At 40.3% G+C, this 21,928-nt stretch overlaps 1 protein-coding gene and 1 long non-coding RNA gene across 4 annotated transcripts in view; one reads left to right on the top strand and one right to left on the bottom strand.

Annotated features, from left to right (window-relative positions):
• Window positions 1-5,844: 5,844 nt before the first annotated feature.
• Window positions 5,845-20,043, bottom strand: LOC113034828 (uncharacterized). Of its 3 annotated transcripts, none has more exons than XR_003274236.1 (4): window positions 19,980-20,043; window positions 19,519-19,651; window positions 11,823-12,116; window positions 5,845-9,100 (listed from the first exon to the last, which is right to left on the bottom strand). It is a non-coding gene; the product is annotated as an uncharacterized LOC113034828 (long non-coding RNA). The 3 variants fall into 3 exon arrangements; XR_003274237.1 differs by having other exon boundaries at window positions 19,733-19,996; XR_003274238.1 differs by lacking the exons at window positions 19,519-19,651; window positions 19,980-20,043 and adding an exon at window positions 13,681-13,884.
• The window catches only part of meis1b (Meis homeobox 1 b), a 77,335-nt gene continuing 69,389 nt past the window's right edge, over window positions 13,983-21,928 (top strand). The window contains exons 1-6 of the mRNA XM_026189899.1: window positions 13,983-14,706; window positions 16,432-16,652; window positions 17,736-17,877; window positions 18,192-18,242; window positions 18,808-18,858; window positions 20,003-20,146. Coding sequence (XP_026045684.1) covers window positions 14,695-14,706; window positions 16,432-16,652; window positions 17,736-17,877; window positions 18,192-18,242; window positions 18,808-18,858; window positions 20,003-20,146 — 621 coding nt within the window. The 5' untranslated portion in view covers window positions 13,983-14,694. The remainder of the gene's footprint in view (window positions 14,707-16,431; window positions 16,653-17,735; window positions 17,878-18,191; window positions 18,243-18,807; window positions 18,859-20,002; window positions 20,147-21,928) is intronic.

Genomic DNA, 21,928 nt, shown 5'->3' with positions numbered 1-21,928 from the left:
TTGTATACTGAAACTTGGCGTGACGGTTGGGAATGGAAAATAGGAATCGCTTGAAGGCAAAGGAACAATGTTGTACATTAAACAGATTCAGGTTAGGAACGCCCAATAAAATAAGCTGTTAGCACTGTGGTTATGTTTATTGTAATGCTAGGTTGTTTTCCTTGCCAGGGCGGAATGTCAGCATGATGTTTCTCAGGTGTGAACACACGTGCGCACCGTAAGTGAAGTGTGCAGGCACGAAGCGGTGGTTTGCAGATGATTGGCTTCTTGTTCAATGTTAGAAAGCAAATTGTAAAACTCTCAAGGTAGTTTGGAACAAATTGTGATTACTGGGCCTACATTTGTTGAGATGCACGTACTAGTTACTTAAAATAGTTTACATCATTTTAATGGCCTCTCATTCTATCGCAGCTCAGCCACTTTCAATAAAATTTATAACATGTGATTAGATACCTTTTTTTAACATTTGATCGTATTAGAGAACTAACATATGTATATAAAAGATGAGTCATTTAGAGTCCTCCTCTCACCTTGGTTATTTGATTCCAGCTGTGTGCCATGTCTCTTTTCTGACTTGAAGGAAAAAGCACTTCTGCAAAAAATATACTCGTGCATCCTCGATTATACTTCATCCCCACCTCTTTTTGACCTCCAGATGCATTTTAGGAGCCGAGACATCCTTCAGCATGGCATATTGAGATTGATTTCCAGGTCACAGCCAAGAGGACGGAAGAGACGAGGAAGCACAAATAAGCAATATGAGAAAAGCCTTTTGTGCTTTCAAAAATGATGAATAAGAACAAGCTGATGCCATCTAAAATACAGTGGCAGAATTTGAATTAAGTCCTTATTGTGAATCCTTATTTTGAATTTAAATGAATTTATTCGTATTTGCTACTAAGATGCTAGATGTCTTGAGTTCTGAACCTGATTGGACTAAAGAATCTTTAAATATTACATTAAATCCATCATCTTACACCGCACTTAACTTTGACAACCAAAGACAAGCGGTTGCAACTTTTACAAACTTTTCACACAGAGTTGAAACCAAAAAGTAACCTTAGAAAACCCCTCGTACGAGCTATTCGACTCCATCAAAATCCGTCTTTGTCATAAATTATCAAGTCATTGTGGCCAAATTCTCTAAATGCTATCGCATTTGAGAACCCAACGCTAATATTATCCATCTACCTTCCCCGAAAGGTCAAGTAAAGTGTGCCCAAGTCATAAAAATTCCCCATCTCATTATTTGAGCATTTTTCTGGCTAGTGGCAGGGGTGCAGTGCAGTGGAAATGGAATGATATATTGGCGTTGGTCAATAGTCGATCTATAATGACTGTGTTGTTGGGCTTTCACTTTAGAATAATTTATATCCTTCCTGATCAATAACTAATCTTGGGCATAGTCAGCACTGAAATAAAGAGGAGAATGATGATGGCAGGGGGAGAGGCTCTGCTGGAATGTGTGGGAATGTGATGCCCCATCACCCCCCACCACCCCTCACACCCACCCGCAGTACACACACACACACACACATACAGGTCTCTTCTCCACCAAGTAGTTCATCACAAACCATGTAAAGTATGGGTGGAAGTGTACTTTTTAGAGGTAAATGATTGATTTTGTGTTATGCGTGTGTGTGTGTGTGTGTGTGTGTGTGTGTGTGTGTGTGTGTGTGTGTGAGAGAGAGAGAGAGAGAGAGAGAGAGAGAGGCAGAGAGAGGTGGGGAGAGTGATTTTACTTAAACAACTATCTTTGTGAGAACTACTTTAAGTTTTAGAGCACTGTCGCGCAGTTCCCATCTCTTTCTCACAGTCCATCAGAGGTCTGTTTGATGAAGAATACTTGGCCTTAGCATTAGTGTTGGGGTCAGCCACTTAAAGTTACAGTATTCTGTTACAGTATTATGTCCTCACAAATATATCTACACAAGCGTGCATGTGTACGTGCCCAAACATCTACATTTCTGTTAGTGTTTTGAACACGAGTGTGTACTTGTCCAAGCATGTCTGTGTTTGTGTGCCTTTAACATTTATGTGTGTACTTGTGCGCGTGTGTGTTGGCCTGTGGAGCTGAGGGGGCTGAACCCTCTGCCCTCAGATTAGCCCCTGGTTGATAGGATTAGGCTCTAATGACTGGGACTTGGAAGACAAAGGGAGTTTCTGCAAAGAGGCTTAGATATGGAAGAATTAACAGCAACCTTGCATTGCTCTTTCTTTCTCTTTAGCTTTTCTCCTGCCTTGTTCCCTCCTTCTCTCTTCTTCTGTCTTTATGACCTTTCTCATTGTCTCTTGCATAGTCTTTGTCTCTGGATGTCTTATAACACATTGATGCTTTCCATAACTGCTTTCAGACAAGTGCATCCACTCATGCACCTTTGTGCGTTTAGAATACACAAATGCTCACCATTGTTTCAAATTGCATAAACTTTCCCTTTAGACTGGGGACACTTTGTCTTTATATTTTAGCTTAAATGATTGTTTAGATGTCAGCAGATATCTGACCCTTTTGGGTTTATTGGTATTGTATCTATATAAACTTCAACGTATACATTAAAGGTTCGCATAAGTTTTACATTTTCAGACTTCACCATTCAAGCTCATGATGTGATATATCAGGCTATCATTATAACTTTCATTGTGATGCTAAATTCTTCAATTTCTATGTGTGACTTTTCTAAAAAACAATCTTCTGTATCTTCTAGTTTGAGATCTGAACATTTTATTTTCACAAATAATAATAATACAAACAGAAAATGACTCTGTTTTAAGTCCTCGGAGACAGAATTCTTCACATTTACTCCAGAAAAACGACCAAGAAATTGAGCTCTCACTGGGAAAATCAAACATCTTGAAACTCTTTGATACGATTCAGTGCCATCAAATCACCGTCAATACCAAACAGTGCTACAGTGTCAATGGGTCTGGGTTTTTCTATAGTCAGCCTTATTAGTGCTAAATGGTCTGATGCGCCAAGACCCTGCTCAGGTTCTAATTGCCCCGGTCTCAGATGCTCTTTTAGAGGGAGCGCCAGCCGAAACGCAACACAACAACAGCAAAAGAGAGGGATTTAGGAGATTTTCTGCCAGCTTACGTAAGAAGAGAGGAGAGCAGCTTCTTTTGGTCGGAGCAGAGTTTATGTGAGCAAAGATAAACCCATTGGTGGATGAAACCATTAGAAGAGTATTGCTCAATAAGCCTTGGTATTTTAATTTGGAGCAGAGCGTGTGTTGTGTTTGAAAAAGTATTGTGTGGGATGCAGTGCAAGGCCATGCTAGCAGTGTCTGCGAAAAGGAAAAACAATGAGGGGAGAATGATGAAGAACCTCAGAATAAAGCAGGGCGGGGTGGATGTCAAGGTCTGTTTGGGAAGTCATGTATGGCGGTATGAGTGCGAAGGCTGAGTGTTGGTTTACTGAGCCCCAGCTGGGCTCTAATCCGACTGACTTTCATAAACCTGACTGGGCAGAGCAGCCACAAGCATTGGCATTAGCACGAAAGAATCACTGTGAGGCTGTGTACAAGCCAATCTTCTGTCATTACTAATCCTGTTACTCAGCTGTTTATTTAGTATCCTTAGTTTCTTGCCAAAGTCATCATCTCAACTTCATCAGTGAGAAAATAAAGAAAGCTCCATCTGAACACGTGGTAAAGTTTTATCAGGATATAAGTGACCTACTAGCATTTAAAAATAATGTGAAGATGATTAATTTTGCCATTTTAATTACTCTGCAGTAGCTTTTTCTTATCTCATTTAAAGTAAAACTGTCCCAAATATTCCTGGAAAGTAATAAAATGGACACAGTTAGTGAGTAATTAGCAGAGAGACTTGGCCTGATATGTTAATACGTCACAATGATTCTCAGTTCAAAGTCTGGATGTGGAGGTAGGATCAGCGAGGCAGCCTCGGCGCACATGTCAGAACTCCACCTCAAAGCCAAATCAACTGCATTTACAGTATAATAACAGTGACATCATGCAGTTTTCCTAACTATCCCCTGAGTTATGGTGAGTCCAATTTGCCCTAAAATGCTTGCATACGTATGTACACACAGTCACATATATGAAGTTGTGCGAGCGCATGCACACACACACACACACACACACACACACACACACACACACTTACTTCTCTACTGCGCTGTACACCCACAGTCTGTTAGCTTTTATCTTGTGCTGGGCAGTAGATGAGGACCATATGCAGCCTCAGTGCAATTATAGTGTGGTGAATTGGTAGGACAACAAGAGGGCGTTTTAACGGAGCAGTAAATGCAGGTAAGGGCCTGTATTAAGCCAGATCAGGTTCCACTGATGTTGTCAGCTGGAGACAGGCTCTCAGACAGCCTGTGAGTGTGTTTGTAGGTGTGTCCAAGCGTATGTGTTTGCATGCAGGCATGTTTTATGTGCATGTTTTGATTGAAATGTAGGTAATATTATATCAGAGGAAACAGTTACCTGTGTTTCTTTGAGGAGCAGTTTTGGTTACCGGCAATGTGACTTTCTTCATAAGTATGTGACACACGCATATGTAATTTACCTGTCTAAATGGCTGAAGGAAATTGCATGTGATCCATAATGGTTATGGGGATATGACCCCACCAGGCTTTTTTTATTTTCTAGTGTCTGATAGGTGAAAGGTCAATCTCTAAATTGTTTGTCTGCAGCCCTATAATGCTGACTCCCAAGGGAGGCTCGGCTTAACCCACACCGATCCTAAATCACCATTGTATTTAGTTTTTTTCTAAAGTTGAGAAAAATAAAAGTATTACAGTAAAAAGTAAATAAAATCAATAATTAATATTAATGTTTGCTAATTAGGTTTGTGTAACAAATGTCCAGTGGTAGAGGTATTTCATGGAAAGCAGAGATACCACAGTGCAAGTAAAAGTTCTGTATTCAAAAATTGTTATCATTAAACATTAGGAATAAAAATCTAAATATACTGACGAATATTAATTGAAAATATTAATTGTGATGAATGCATAATTTCATAAAAATGTAATCTAGTAAAATTTGCTTGTGTATTGAAGGATTATTGCTATTAAAAACTAACCTTAAATAGTAATTTGAAGTGCACTACTTTGATCAAATGTATTACCTACGACATAAACCCTTTGAAAGAATCCAAAGCTGCTTGATTAATGTAAAGAAAAATGTATAAAGTACAACAAAGGAGTAATTATGTCCAAATCTGCTTACTTTTTCATCACTGTAGACTACTTTTTTTGCCACGTCTTCCTGATACTTGAGCATGCTCATCTGATATTTAAAATGAGCTGCAATCAACTGCCAAGAGCATTTTGTCAATATTGTACGGAAGCAACAGATGTATGCACCATTACCTGCAAATGCTGTATCAGTCTGTTGATTCTGGACTATTTAGGAGTTTAATCCACATTTATGTTCATACGTTGGTTATTTTTCAGAATTTGGTGAAAATAAAAGGAACACAATAGCCAGCTGCAGGGGAAGTTCTGGTGGTTTGGTGGTGAGGAGGGAATCCAGGCACAGTGTAATCATTGCTCACATGTCAATCCAGACTGATCAGTTCTGTCACTGCTTTTGGATGGAAACAGTTTTTTCTTCCCTGTGCGGAAAGCAGAAGCGGTCAGCCACAGCTGCCCTTTTCCTGTCTTTGTTGTTAAATGACAGAAATATTTAGAATCTGTTTTCCATTTTAGTTATGTTTATTTGAAAATGGGTCATCCGAAATGAAATTTCTTCTGCTGAATGAAAACTCGATCACAGCTTTTTTTTTGTTTTGTTTTTTTAGGCTCAAACTGATTTCAAAACATTTTAAAATGTAGGAGTTGTGGTATTTTAAAATTATGCATGTCAGAGAAAACAGACATAAATGTTCAGTGACTAAAACATGTATTCCCAGCCGTAACTTCAGAAGATTTTTTTATTTGAGTTTGCTGAGGAGAAACCACATTTCTTTTTTCATTTGTTTAACCAATGTATCCACATGGTACTCATGTACATTTCCATAGAAGTTATAAAACCAAGATGCTTTTGCAAACTCGAGTTCAGAGATTGACACTTAAACTACACTAAAATATGTCTGTACACAGCTATAGATATTTATCTTGTCTAATGTGTCTTCTTTTGTACCCATATGTGATCACTAATAGTAAATAAAAGTACAGGAAAAATGAGCTGCAGTGAGTGCAAATGAGTCTTTATATTAGCATATAAGTGTCAATGGACACTTGCAGATAAGTGTTTCAGTAGAAATCACTGTAACCCATTACATTCCTGGGAACAGTTTAACTGTCATAAAAAATAGTTTTAAAGAAAACCAAACATTGCACAGTAAAGATTAATGATTAATTCTCACCCGAGAGGTGATGCTATATGAGGCTTTTTAGAACGGAGGCTTCGTAATTCACAGGTTCTGTCTGCATTTAGAAACTCAAGGACAAAGCAAGAAAAGTGCGAGGGAAGAGTAATTATTGGAGGCAGGTGTGGTATAATGTGTCATAAACAAATGAGGAAAAAGAGAGTGACGGAACAAAGGGTACAAAGATAGAAATGTCAAACATTAGCGTGTGCCAAGTCATCTGTTGTTGTCTTTTGATGGTTATGACACATGTGATAATTAACAAAAGCTTAGTGGAAGGCATTTACAACAAATCACGCTACCTTGATTCTTTGACAGTTTTCATGTGGGTTTAGAAAAACTTTTCCCAGAAAACAAGTTTGTCTCATTCTTTGAAAAACCTTGGTGGATTTTCTCTTTTTAAATTGCCTCCATTTACTATGAAGCCACAGTTAGTGCACAGTAGAGCAAGCTTTCACCATATCGCTGACATTTGTTGTTATGAGATGAATTTATGCTTTGAAAGCTTCTTTATTAGGATCCTTAGGGTCATACAGTATACAAAGGATCTTAGATGAGAGCTGACCGCTGACCTCCTCTTGAACTTCAGTAGAGATAACTTTGTTTAGAAGAGATGGCAGTAGGTTCACTAGAAACCGCTGCAGTCAATCAGTATGTTTAGTAATCTGATTCGCTGCTGCAGGGATGAACGAGTGCCCTGCTGCTGAACTGGAGTGCACACGTCTGACCTGTTATGCCAAATATTTGCTCTACATTTCATCTCAACATTTTCCTAACAAATGTGAAATTATTTTGAAGTCCAAGTCATAACGATCATTGGCATATTGACAATATGTCTCGTAAGCTAGTGGCTCTCAAACTGTGGGGTGGGCCCTCTTTTGGGGGCAAAGGGCCACTGCAGGGTGCTATTAATGACCTGGGGGAGTTATGGAGTAAAACACAGTTGAATGAATAGAACTTTTGTAAGGAAATTACAATGTATCTATATTTAACTAAAGTTAACAATTATGTTGCGTGGGGCATAAACTTTTTTCACTGTTGGAAAGGTGTTACGCCAGAACCTGAAGGCATCACAGTCTAATGAAATCCACACTTTTTTAAAAAACAAACTTGATATTTATATACAGCCTACTGTAAATTGATGTTGTATCTAGTTGTTGCATATGTCTCTCCATGTTTTATCTTAATTAAACTGTGATAAGGAAAACATCAAATGCTTTAAAATGTAAAGGATGACAAAATAAAATTCAAGATTTATTCATATTTATGTGATGTTGGTTTAAGTATTGTTCTGATTTCACATTTTTACATTATATATGAAAAGTTTTATATTGCCGTATTTTTTATTTTGCAATTGCAATAAAACAAAGTAAAGGGATCTCTCAGAATTAATTCTGAAACACTTTGCAAAACACTTTGTTAAGAAATGAATTGGTTTGCTATTAACTGGGTGGCCATGTCAAAGAGGTAAGTGGAAAGCTGCAGCTTTTATCACCTTCATTGACATACGATATGAGTACTTCACAGTGGTTTTGTGGTGAATGTTACAGCTGCATTTTGTAGTGACCATGTGTTTACTGCTGCCTGGGAGATAAAGAACAGCCACAAGCCAACACTGGCCGTGGTTAGGGTTTTTCTATTCTAGCAGCCACTGTGGCAAGAAACTGGCTATCATCTGGAGGAACGGCTGTACAAGAAAAGATTTTTAAAAAGTACAATTTGGCTGCAAAGCCTGAGAAAAACATCTGTATATTTGCTGTAATGCTGTTCAATACTGAACCCTATTTAGATTAAATTGATTACCCAACTGTTTCCTTTACCGTACACTGCATTTTATGCTATGGACACAATACTGTTTTATACAATTTAAAACAAAATATGTCAAGGGGACTGGAATTTCCCTTGATATGTGTATTATATGAATTAAATATCTCATAAAATGTACAAAAACAAACATGACTTCTAAAATTTCTGAAACGGTCCCTTTTAACAGATTTCCATATAAGAGTAAACTAGCTAGCAATCAACTTTAAAGATATCAAGCTCAGACTGAAGACTATATTTTGATTTTAAAAACACTTTATAGCTTCCTTATAGCTGATGTTGTCTGTTTCTCTACTGGGGTTTCCTGGTTTATTACCACTAGGCTATGCTGTGCTCCCAGGCCTCTCTCTGCTCCGGCCTAAACTCACACCCATCCAGAAAAAGATGAGTCTTCACACCTCTTCTGCAGCCTTGCCTCACTCCTCCCTTCCTATCACTCTGTTTTCCCCCCTCCTGGTTTTATAGCTTAGCTCCAACACCCAGCTTTTTCCACTCGCCCTCTTCTCATCGTCATCCTTCATTTCTCTGCTTTGCCGCTCTCCTTTCTTCTCACTTTCCCTCCCTCCCTCTCTTTCTCCCTCTCTTAGGTGCTGATCAATTCACAGTCTCCCTGGGAGGTGTGAGAAAAGCCCCCGCTCATCCTCACCCATCCACCCGCAGCCACCCTTACCCCTCCAACCCTGAATGGATCACCTTTCAGATCATTCATCCCTGGATTTTTTTTTTTTTTTGGGTTACAGGGAGTGGGGAGTTCAAGTGATGATGATGATGCCGATGATACTCTTTTCCTCCTGTTCTTCAGTTTCTCCTGTCCTCCTTTTTCACTTCATCATGTCTCTTCCTCTCTCTGCAAAAGTGTCTGTGACACCATTAGCACACCTGAAATAATAGTGCCGGTGACAAATGCTGCTGGAAGGGCTGGTTGAGAGAGACGCTGAGAGGGAAAGACAGAAAGAGGGAGAGAGTTAAGGAGGTGTGTCTGTGTGTGATAGAGCAGTGAGCTCTCTATCTGCCTGTGGTGTTAATTCAGATTCTGCAGCCCTTCAGAGTAATAGTGGAGCTGCTGACCTGGTGACCAATGGCACAATGTGAAAATTGACGGGCAGCATTACAGGAACCTGTTCTCTCTGTGTTTGCGCACTTGAACGCACATGTTTAGAGGTTTATATGCCATATGTAACAGTGCATCTATTTTCACACACTTCTCACTGTATAGGAAAACAGCTGTTTATCACATTATGTATCCATAAGTGTTATGCAGTTTGAGTGTGAGATCCAAGGTGCTGTTGTGTCAGTTCTTGATCAGTCATTTGCAGTTGTTTATCATTAATCCACATGCTAATATTAATTATGCATTGCCATCAACGCAATTCATAGAGAAAGCAGTAGCAGTTCCCTTAGTGTTGAAATTTGATGAAGCTTTGAATATCTTTCTACATTTTGAAAATTAGAATCTTACACCTAGTAACATCTTGATGTAGACGGTTTATTAAAAAACACAGCTGAGTGATTTCTGCACAACATTTTATCTAAGGTTTGAATACTGAAAGTGTTGATTTGTTATGTTTAAGACTTTATTTGAAAAGTGTTTCTCTTAAAATGTTACCTGTGACACTTTGACAATAAATGAGCAGATCTGGTTCATGTAATATCAACATTTCTAATCCACCTTAAAATAAAACAACCACTCTATAATCAGTGACAACGCACCAAAATCCTTCTCACACCGTTATATATTTTATTAACATATTAAGTTATTCACATAAATAATGACATAAATATGACAAGTCACTTCTTTATAGAGTCAAACAATTTTATTCTGCCTTTAGTCCAACGTTTGGACCATAAAATGCTCACAGTGCAACAGAAGAACGCGTGAAATTTAATAGAGCCTTTACGCTGCGCGACTTTAGTATGTTATTTGAATGATCTGGTCAGGAATCTTCCCGTCCTTCTGCATCACATGTAATTTCCAACAACTCCGGTAGAAGGCGCAAATGATTAAGCATTAATGTGTGTGAGAGGCGAGAGCAGCTGAGATTAACATTTGGGCCAAAGCGCAGGATCCAGCAGGAGTGAATACTCCCTGAGCTGATTTCATGAAATTAATATTGCGAATCGTTTAAATACTGTGATCATACCAAAGTCAAGCTTATATCATTACCTAAGCCAAAGTATTTACCAAGATGTTTGGGCACCTTAATTATACTGCAAACATATTAGTGTCACTCTAGAAAGAAAAGCACCAAGCTTTCACATAAATCACAGCCCAAACACGCTTACAATGATTAAAACGAACTGTAGACCATATAAAAACAAATGCTGCACTTTCATATATGATCAGTATTTTATAAACGATGCTGGATAATGTGTGTATAATAAATTAGCCTTTTTATAATGAGTCATACCTGCATGTTACATCATATTATTTCTTGTTGCACTAACGTTTTAATCATATATAAGCAAAATAAATGATTTACTTGTATAAAAAAATGAGTGCCCTTTTCTGACTGAATAGTTTCTAACTGGAGCTCACAGAACCTAATTGCGCCCTAATGTATCTTGTTGGGTTTTCTGACAGGCGTTAATAAACTAGTAGTTGCATAAAATTAGATAAACTGTGAAAACTTTGCAGCAGGTCTGTCTGTGTTCTGAAGCAGTGACACAAAGCAGAGAGGCTCAATGGCCTTTTTGCAGATCCCAACATGTTTAGGCGCAAAGCTGCGGAGCTGCAAAAAGTTTGACCTCAGTTTGACTCCGCAGGCTGCCAGTTGCTCCTTGTTTTTTCAAACAGCTACAGACAAGCAGTGATACAAGGGATCACCAAGAGCCAAGCGATGATTCATATCTCTGACCTGGAGGGGTTTAGTTTGTTATTTATTAGGCTAAGATTCAAATTAGTCATTTTTCTCTCTTTACATATTTACATAAAAAGCGAAAAATAATCGCGATTAACTTGACATAGTTTGGAATAAACACTTTGGATACTCCTTCTCTGCATTTTGAGTTTTAACCGAATTAAGTATAGCGTGTGTTTGTAGTGCATAAGGTGTGCAGTTTCTCTTTGTGTTCACTCTGCACGAGTCAAGACGCAGAGGCCGTCTAACAACGCTTTCATTTGTTTCCGCAGTCAAACATGCTGTCAATTTGCATTCAGTGGTTTGAAAGTAATACCTGCTGATTTTATTGAAACGACTCAAAGCATTATCGTCATCGCAAAGCGGATTAAACAGAAGTGACGGTATTTGCCCCCCTGCTCTCTTTCAGGATACCAAAATGCGCTGACCCTAACGAAGGAACAGCTCCGAGAAAGAAAGTGGAGCTCCAGTTTGCTTTTATGGATGCTAATTGTCGTAGCTTAATTGCTTTATAATGCTATAGTTTTTTTTAAGTGAACAAGTGCTAATGTGACCCCCTTTCATGTTGATTTAACCTTACTTCTTCCCAATGACTCGCGAAAATTCAGTGTAGGTGAGCTGCATTATAATCTTTTGTATTCCAATAAATATAAATTTAGCTGAAAGCTGATTTTAACCGCAACATCCTCTTTAATTAGTAATAACTGAACGTGAATATTCATGTGGCATTCTTACAACTAATTATTTGCTTTGCCGTAAAATGAAGAAGAAAATGCGAGAATGAGAACTTCTACTCACCATTAAATAAATAAATCAGCAAAGTGGACGAAAACAAGTCAGCACAGTTTATTATTTGATCCCGTGTTCTGTGCGTAAAGGTCCGTGCCTTCTGGCTTCCCTGTGTCCGTGCCTCGAAGCCTCAGCGGCCAGACTGCGGGAGCCTTTGATAGTCATTTCATGCCTGTAAAACTGTCCCATCGGATCCTAACGCTCGGGTTTTACCACAGGAATCACCGCTGAATGTGTGAAGCCGCATTATCGTATTATGACACCGTTTCTGGCATCGGGGCAGATGATCGATGACTGGACGCACTGCACGGGGAAAAAAGAAGAGGGGTGAAAAAACTTAAAGCAGGCTGTCACAGACCAGCAACACCTTAACGCCTCATGAGCATAATCAGGAGATAAAATGGATCTTTTAGACACTCTCCATTCACGTGTGATGGGCTGAAAAATAAATGAAAAAGTTGTGTCGGTCATCGTCATGTGACAAAGAGTGACAAAATCTGCAAATATCCTTTTGTAACTTCAGGGGGAAAAAACTAATAGCTTATCTCTTAAAACTAATCATGTCCACCTTAATCCGTTTTTATTATATTTCTTCATATGCCACGGAATATCTCATTAATATTTATGTAGAAATAGGTAATCAAAGTTCATTTTTAATTAAAAAATATCAGCTAAATTAAATAAGATTTGTAGTTCTTCTCCTCCCGGTGAGGAATCATATATAATAAGATAAAATAGAAAATTCAAACAATTTGGTTAATTTATACCCAGACATTATTCAGTGGTATCATTACTTTTCTGAAATTCCTCAAGAATCCAAGTTCCCTTTCATATATTAAAGCTCATAAATATTTGACCAAACTTTTATAATCTCTGTACGGCAAATCGTGAAACTCAAGTGAACGCTTCATTATAAAAAAAGACAAAAGTTAAATTAATAAGGATTCCGAGAGGAGAGACATTATCATATCTTAGGAGTAGTTCTGTTTGGTTAGGGAAAGTTAAGTGAAAGTGTAAGTGCGTTTAGAGGGACGTAATTAAGTTGGAGATGTGAAAATTTGTGTGTGTTTGGTAGGGGGGTAAATGGAAAGGTAGAGAGGAAAGGGGGTGTCTTGGTCAGATATTTTGAGTTTTGGCTAAATTGTGCACTGTATAAGCTGACAGAAGCGTAAAGTGTGTGTTATGTATCCGCGGCCGACGTTTTGTTTTGCACCTCCTCGCCAATGTGGCCTAAAACCGATCAATCAGCTCGGGATCGATCATGTGGGGAGCCAATAGGGGGCTCCCATCTCTTTGCCTCCCTGCCATTGGACAGCCCGGGCTGACTGGAGCGACCCATTCGGCACTACTGTGGGGGAGAAAAGTGGATAACGTTTACTGTTATTTAGACATAAAAGATGCTTTGACGACGACTTTAATGTTTTATATACTTATTTCAGTATCCCCTTTTCTCATGACGACTCTCATCAACATCCGGAGTAATTAAGCTGCTTTCGTTTGAAAAGCAACCAACTTTTAAAATAAGTATAAATGTTCCAAATGACGTGTTTAAAGTTGCTTTGTTGTTCTTTCTATTTAGACTGGACAATTTCTCCAAGGTTTTTATATGTTGTTTGCTTCTAGTCTTTCAGTTATAAAATCAAACACGGGAAGCAAATCGACTGCACAGAAGTCGAGCTGCAAGGCCGAAAACCTGCAAAACTGGATGTTTGGCTGCAGTGGATTTCATGCATAAAGAATGATGACAGCCTCTCAGAGGCTTCGGTTGACTGCAACATTACTGGGATGAGCTCGACTTGTTTTATTCTACAGCTCATTTTCTTTCATTATAAAAATATTATTAACTTACAGGCTCTTAATAACGTACCTGAGAACAGCTCACTTCAGAGTAGAAAGTTGGTTCAGTAACTCGTTTACAAACTATAAGAAGAGAAGTGGGTGCTGGACGTGTCAGTCCCGAATTCACGTGTTTTCCAGACTGCAGAATAAAGTCAGTTTGTGAGGATGAGACATGAAGTCGAAGTCATAGATGAATATTCTGTGTTTAGTGTTGTTCCAGCTCGCAGTGCGGCTGGCTGGCTGGGCTCACAGGGTCCTCCCACCCCCCCTCCTCTCCGCACGACTTGCTGCAGCCCGGTGCGTTGTGTAAGAGACGCGACCTGTTATGGCCACCACTACTTCCGGGTTTCGGCAGTCTGGTCCAGATCCTCCGCTCCTCCTCAGCTCAACACACACATCCATTGTACACAAACGGGCAGGCGGCTCACGCATACACACGCACTCACACACATGCAGACGCATACACGCGCACAGCATCGATCGTGGCTCCTTTAAGAAAGCCTAAGCCAGAATTATCACCCCACCTCCTCTTGATCTCCTCTAGACGCTTTTGCATAAGAAAATCAAGCCGGGAGCCGAGAGTGATCAAAGAAAACGAGGGGAGAGCTGCTTCATTTTTTAACTGTGATTGTGACCATTAACATTTAGGTGGTGCCGATCCCGTGGAGACGCACGTCGGACCATCATTCATCCGGTACTTTTGACAAGCCCTCGCGTTTTGACTGACAGGCGGAGTGGCAAAAAGCCATGAGAGTCGCCAGTTTTGTTTGAGGGGCTTTTTTATTTTCATCCTGGTTTTGGAAAAGGAGCCCGGTGCTGCTGCCCCGAGGATAGCCGAGGACCTATTTGCCGCGCCTGGGCTAAACTTGCACAGAAAGCGGGAGCTGGCTTCATCGTTCCGTGGAAAAAAAGAAAAGGCAAACGGGATTTTGGCTGAAACATCTTCTCATTTATTTGGATTTTCTTTCTTTATTTCGTCTCCACCCTGGCCGCAGAGGGGATTTACCTAAAGTGAAAGGACGATCAGGGAGTGAGGAGGGTTATGGCGCAACGGGTACGTAGGGCAATCCCCCCTAAAAAGTTTCTCCAAGTCTGCTGCGCTTGAATGCTATGCTGCGCTGTAACGTGGCTTAATGACACACATACCCACACGGACACACATTCGCGGCGAAAGTTTCTGTCGTCTTTCTGACACACGGAGGGACGGTTTCATGTTTGGCGTGTTTTTGGCCCGGTATTACGCACGGTCGCTCTCGTTTGTCCCACAAACCGGCCCAGTGAGAGACACTGGGAGCGTGATCATATCTCACATTGGCTGTGTTTTTTAGATTAGTTATGACAGGCCAGTTACTGGAAGCAAAATGGGGGAGGGCATGGAGGCAAAACAAATCTCTACTTTTCTCTGTTGACTGCTCCATCAAGGTTACTTATCGAGTATTTACGATCAAAATAAAAATTCCGTCGGTTGTTCGTCAATCGACGGCACGTCGTAGAATGTGTTTAAATATGCAAAAAATAAGCCTCGAGCAAGTAAGGCACTTTTTCCCTAATAACGAGGTGATGACAAACGCTCTGATTCGCACAATCCAGGGACTTCTTTTCTTTAGAGCAGCAGCTGAATCTTCACACGGATAATAAACAGCGTAAAAGCGGGGATGTTAGGGACACTGGACACATTTAGCTGCAGAATTTGGCACTGGGGCTACACCACGCTGGGGTTTGCACCTCTTTGCCTTTAGGCTCGACATGCTCAGCCTTAAGTGATAATGCATTTTACTCTTCCACCGGCACTTGTTTGTCACGTCTAAAAGAACGTCATTAATATTTCAAGCATATTTTCTTGTATATGAAAAAGCAAACCTCAAATAAGTTGCTTAATTTGACCTTTCTCAGACCAGAAGCAACATTTCTGAGTAGTTACAAACCAAAACGTAAAGGCTGGGTGGTAAATTCACTCAAAAGCGACGCATGAAAAAAGTTTGAATATTCACCTTCGGTTAACAACATGAAAAACAGCACGCGACTTGTGTTGTTTAGTTTTGTTTGCACTAATCATAGCGTGCTTGATAAGTAAGAACATGCTGCACAGTTACGAGCCTTTAAAATGAGAAACGCCGCAATTAACAACTTTAAGACTTTTGTTGTTGTACACTGTGACAACACAGGACTCCGGGTTTATGGTGTTAAAGCCCAACAACCGCCTGGTTAATGGCGATAATAATAACCGAGCCGTGTTGCTACAGTTTTTGTACTCCCAGTAATTTCGAACATATTGAATAATTCATATGTGTTTTTCCTCCGGGCTTCAAGGGTCACTGGGAATGAGACGAGAACAAAAACTAGCTTGCACTTCAGAATTATCAGTGCAGTTTTCTTACTGGAGACAACTCAGTTTTAGACTCAAGTCTTTAAAACTTTCTCTGATTATAAAATCAAAAACACAGACGTGAATTTGTCTCTCTTTTGCTTTACATTTGTTTGTTTTTCTCCCCTCCTCAATTTTTAAGAACATTTATTTTTAAAAGGGCAGCTAAGCGTATGTGTACCTGAAAATTTTGGATTTTTTTTAAAAACACGTTCTTAATTTTGTAAAATTAATTAAATTATTTCTTCAGTTTGACCGAACTTTTTCTTAGAAGAAAAAACAACAACACTACAAGTGTTACTTCGCCTGCTACTCACTTTTACACTTCGCTGTTTTTACACTAAAGTTTTAATCAGTCTAATATAGTCTTGTACGTCTATATTCACTGTTGACCCGGGTGTTTGTTGTGTGCAGTACGAAGACTTGCCCCACTACGGGATGGACGGTGTGGGCATCCCGACCACCATGTACGGAGACCCGCACGGCGCCCGGTCCATGCAGGCGGTTCACCTCAACCACGGTCCCCAGATGCACACTCACCAGTACCCGCACACCGCCCACACCAACACCATGCCTCCTAGTATGGGCTCCTCCGTTAACGACGCTCTCAAGAGAGATAAAGACGCTATATACGGGTAGGTGCACGCCTTCGTTCCGTGGGGAAACTCACTCTGTCGGGCAGGCGTGTATCCAGGCCTGGAGGGGCCAGCTGGGGTGGGCAAGTGGATGCAAAATCAGCCTCATACAAAAGAAAACACAGGCTCGATGCCAGGGACAGCAATCTGTCCCGGTGAAGAGTTTAAGACACACTGGAACCCAAACTGATGCAGAGGCGCTGGGGAGGAGAGAGGCTAAGCGGGCTTCTCCTGCTCTTTTATTTTTTGGCATAATTTGGAGTGTTGTACTTTTCAGTCCAGTCATGTCTGTTGCGTGTTTCTATTGGGTGAAAGATATAGCAATATCTTTTGTACTTGGAAGACTCGCCAATCTCCCGTTGTTCCAATTATTTTTTGACTTGAATATTTCTGAAACAAGCTCACCTATACGCAGAGCCTTTTCCACCCCCAAGTTTTCCCGCTTATATTCCATTTAAAGCTCTGCCGTTTATTATAAGTAAAAAAAGTGCAAATAAAAATAGATTCTGCTTTTTAACATTTTGAATTAATTGTATTAATTTGCAAAGCTTCAGCAAATTAAAAAAAACTGTTCAAAGAAAATCATTTATTAATTTACGTGAGTTTATTAAAATCTAAGAAGAGCGTTTTCAGGCCAGTTGCAGTTTTACCACCTTTTGCCACAGTGGCACAACTTCAGGTAGCGCGTTCACCTCCGCATTACCAGGCTGCACATATTTATTCTAAGGACTTGAGCAATAAATAATAAATGTGTGCACATTTAACCGTCGAGTTTTTTTTTTCTTTCTTTTTCTTTGCCAAACAAACACACGCCTGTGATGCAAACGGAGACCTGTGCAAGAAATTGTTTGACAGACTCTAAAGCTTTTATGCTATTAGGCGCGCCTAGATTTAATCACAAAAGTCTGTCCGCTGTTTGAAGCCTTTCTCCGAGCCTCTGCATAATATAATAGCATGGGCTGCAGCAGCAGTCCCCATGGGTGAGTTGTTGAAGAGTACCATGGCTGGCTAAATCTAGCCTGGAGTAGTCTTGACCCCGGCGCTGTTCTCTCTGGTGACATTTGCTATTGTGTGTGTTCCCAGGCACCCCCTGTTCCCCTTGCTTGCACTGATTTTTGAGAAATGTGAATTAGCGACTTGCACCCCCAGAGAGCCCGGGGTGGCGGGAGGAGACGTTTGTTCATCGGAATCTTTCAATGAAGACATAGCAGTGTTTGCAAAACAGGTCAGGAAACTTTGACTCTTCTTAATCTGCATGCTCGAGCAGCGTGAGCTCTCACCTGACAGTCCGAAATGTGCAATTCTGGCTTTTGTGCTTACACTTAATTCTGCACTGAAATGAATTAAAGAGACATCTACCATTCAAATTAACGCGATTTTTACAATGTTCTAATTTCATATTGTGCACTGTCTTTGCGAAGAAGTAACTAGTGTTCCGTTTAATGCGTGTATGTGAATTTAATATTACATTATATGTTAAAAATATCAGTGTGACGTTTTCTATTCATATATTTTATAAAGAAATGTTTTGGGTTTTAGATTCGGGCAGAAAAACCTTTATTTTCATCGAATCCAGAATTGGATAATCTGGTAAGCTCTATATTTTATTATTGCACAAATGACATTTTCTGCATTTTCGTACTGCATTTTTGAATATGTCAGCTGTTGTTTGGATGTGGCGGGCTTTTCATCTGTGTCAGGCAGCCACGTGGTGCTGAAAAGTTAAAGCAGGATTGCAGCTGATATCCCTTTTTTTGGGCTGTTTGATATCATGATGGCCCCCGGTTGTATCTGCAGATGAAGGGCTGCTGTCAGACAGCTGTCACACACCTTTGAACCCTGCCTGGAAACTTATTCTATTCAGTCTTTCCACTTTGTTCAGTTTGATACTTTAAATGTAATGTTAGAGTAACGCTTCCCCTCGACTAGTTGGTGACTAATAGATCTCTGACTCTGAGGCTTATTGCAGCTTCAGTCTGTACTGTACGCCTGCTCTCCATATTGCAATAACATCCAAGTTTAATATCAGTTCCACATAAAATCCATTCACATGAATATTTTCCTCATCTACAGTTACTTGTATTGAGAAAAACGCGTCTGTTTAATATCAAGAGATGTGAACAGCTCATTTTTTATTGTTATTTTAATTTTTCAGATGATTCAAGCCATTCAAGTTTTACGATTTCATCTTCTGGAGCTGGAGAAGGTAATATTCTCTCGCCATTTCTGTCCACTGTGCCACTTCAGACCTATGGGCTGTATTTGCATAAATGTATTTTTGCTAGTCGGTTATAATTAGCGTCAAAATCAATCATGGGGCCATTTCTCTTCCGCGTTTAATCACGACGCAAGCTGTTACAACTGGAACAGATATCTCTGTGCCCAGTCTCTCCCATGTTTTAATGAAGTTTAATGCTGGCAGAAATTGCGTGCAAGGTGAAACATATAGGCGAATTTTGCGGGTTTAAAAAAAATGATTCTTTGTGGAGGGCAAAAGGCCCCAGGCAACCATCTGTGGATAGAGGCAGTAGTGGGTGTAAAACTCTGATTTGTCTTCGTTTCAGATGGACTGCGATAGCCTCTAAAGCCAACTTTAGCCTAAACGTTGACATTCTCAAACATAATCAAAACTGTTAAAAAGTTTTCGTTTTTAAACTTATCTCCGTGCATGCACTTCTTTCCCTACAGATCTTGCTTCTCTACGGAAAGCTATATATTCTGTACATATAAACTCAGTAGCCTAAATAAAGTTTGAAGTAGCATTTTTTGCGCATGCGTTTATCCTTTTTCTGTTTGTTTCTCAAGCAGTCGAATGCGTCACATTGGCAGTGATAATATAATAAGTTGATGAAATTAAACAGTTTACCTTAAATGTCAGTCAAGCGGGTCACCCTCCTCTAATGGCCACAACCCAGGGCACTGATGATGAATTTAACACGGGTGTTGAGTGCGTTGTAGCCTCAGAGCCCTCTTGTCACTGTCAATTTTCGACGATATCTCTATTTTGAGAGGAGAAAAAAAATGAAGTTGACTATTCCATGCAGGACAGTCCACTGCCACAAAAGGCGCGGGAACCTTACCCTGAATCCAAAGTGATCTTTCAGTTTTTACAGACGAAAGAAAATTAACAATAAGTTAATATAAACCCGTAAACATAAGTTTAAAAGAAAGTTTATATATACGTCTATAACGTTTAAATACAGATTCACAAATGTAATTTTTAGCTGTGTCAAAATGCACAAAAAGTCTTCGGGGCACTTTTGCGCTTCGAATCGGTGTCGTGGTTGCGCATGGCACTGTCGTGTAGTTTGGGTGAGTGTGTAACACCTCTGCCTTCTTTCTCCCTTTAGGTGCACGAGCTGTGTGATAATTTCTGTCACCGGTACATCAGCTGCTTGAAAGGCAAGATGCCCATCGACTTGGTCATAGACGACAGGGAGGGCGGTTCCAAATCAGACAGCGAGGAAATCACGAGATCGGTGGCCCTTGATCAGGTACATCTCTCCATCTGCGCGTGTGTGTGCGTGTGTGTGCGCACGCGCGCGTTCTCCCTGCTGGCCATTTAGCTATTCTGGGTCACTACTGTGCTGCGCTGCTATTTGCATATGATTAAAGACGGTTTCCATTCCATCCTTCGGAATGAAAAAAGAAAAGAAAAATCGGAATAATGTTGCTATTATTGGCCCATTAAGACTTGAACCCGGAACCGACCTGGGAAGATTAGCTTGAAAAAGCATCGCCATAAACTTGACCTGTTCCATGTCGATTTTAATTTAGTTCCTCTCTCCATTTCTCCCGCTCTTCTCTCTTTCTCTTTTTGAACCTAAAGCCTTATCAGCTCCTCTCTGTTTTGCAGCCCAGAAGAGAGCAGCAGCAGCATGGGCTGCACACTGTGGTTTAGATGCCTTGGTTTCTCCACTGTAGCTAGAGTTCACGGTTCATTTCGCGTCTTGTCAGTATTTTTCCTTAGACATGAGTGCACACTGCTTATCGAGACCCCTCCTCTCCCCCTCTTTTGTTTCGCTCAGAGCGCACAGATTCAGCGCCAATAAGACGGTTTATTTTCGAAAGCTATAGAAGCAGGGGGCATTAAAGGTAGATTAAGAAGTGTTTCCTTTTGTGCAGATATCAGAGATAACCACAGCCTTCATTATGTGCTTCACTGACTGTTTGCACTCCGGGGACATTGTAGTGTGCGCACAGGCATGACCCTAATGGTCCTTACACTGCCGTTAAATAATGATAACAGCAACCGATCATTATAACTATGCAAATCTGGACTTGCGGCCATTAATAGCTCACGCCCTGTATGCAGGAAAGCGGGCTGCATGCACGTTTCGCTAAGTTATACCAGAGTTTTAAGAAATTACTTCGGAGTGTGGCGGCAATAACCTATAGACAGCGCGGGGGAGGGGGAATCAAGTGTCCAAATTAAAGGGATTAGTTGGATAGTCCGACATAAAAAGTAATGAAGCGATTAGGCTAAATAATTTAAATCCGCGGACTTCCATATGGTTGAGTGGCTGGTCTCAGAAGAGAGAGACAGCCAGCGGCTTTTATGTTCTGTGCTGAATGGGAGGACTGGGAGCCGATTGGGGCCCAACTGGGAAGAGCCTGACTCTGCTGCGCATGCACTACTCCATCCCTGGCCCTTATGTCTGATTATGGAAATGAGAAAGATCACCCAGAAGATAATACTTCATTTAATCCAGGAACAGAATTAAATAACACAGACACCACTTGTGCTTTTAAGTGTCTCTTTAAACAGCCTGTTGTATTCTCTCAGGGATTCAGTTGTCAAATTTTTTATAGATAGGTCAGAACATGGAATGAAGCCTTATGGTATATAGATATTGAAATAGTGTGTTAAAACCCTTGGGATTCTAGGTATATGAAGAAAATGATGTTGTGCTTGCGGCACTGATGCAGATCTTTAATTGACTGTAAGATGAAGACGTGGCCTATTTTAATATAATGACGGTTGCCTACATATAGCCAATTCAGGCCAAAACCATACAAGCTTATGTTTACACTGAAAGAATCGTAAAAAATGACCTACAGGCACAGTTTGTATTAAAACACAGAGCAAACTTTTTTGACAGATTTGTAATACTGAGGGATGGGCTGATGTTCTGGTAGGATGGCCTAATGTGGAGACTGTCCACAAGAGCAGTCTGTGTGTAAATGAGCATATCCAAACAGGCAGAGGGTGCATGCCTCTCACCGCTGAATACTTACATTGTCAATCCAATGGCACTGCACTTCATGACTTACTT

The sequence above is a fragment of the Astatotilapia calliptera genome, chromosome 13 (genome assembly GCF_900246225.1).
Source record: "Astatotilapia calliptera chromosome 13, fAstCal1.2, whole genome shotgun sequence".
Lineage (NCBI taxonomy): Eukaryota > Metazoa > Chordata > Actinopteri > Cichliformes > Cichlidae > Astatotilapia > Astatotilapia calliptera.
Note: the sequence above shows the minus strand (reverse complement) of the source record. Positions and strands in the feature narration are given on the sequence as shown.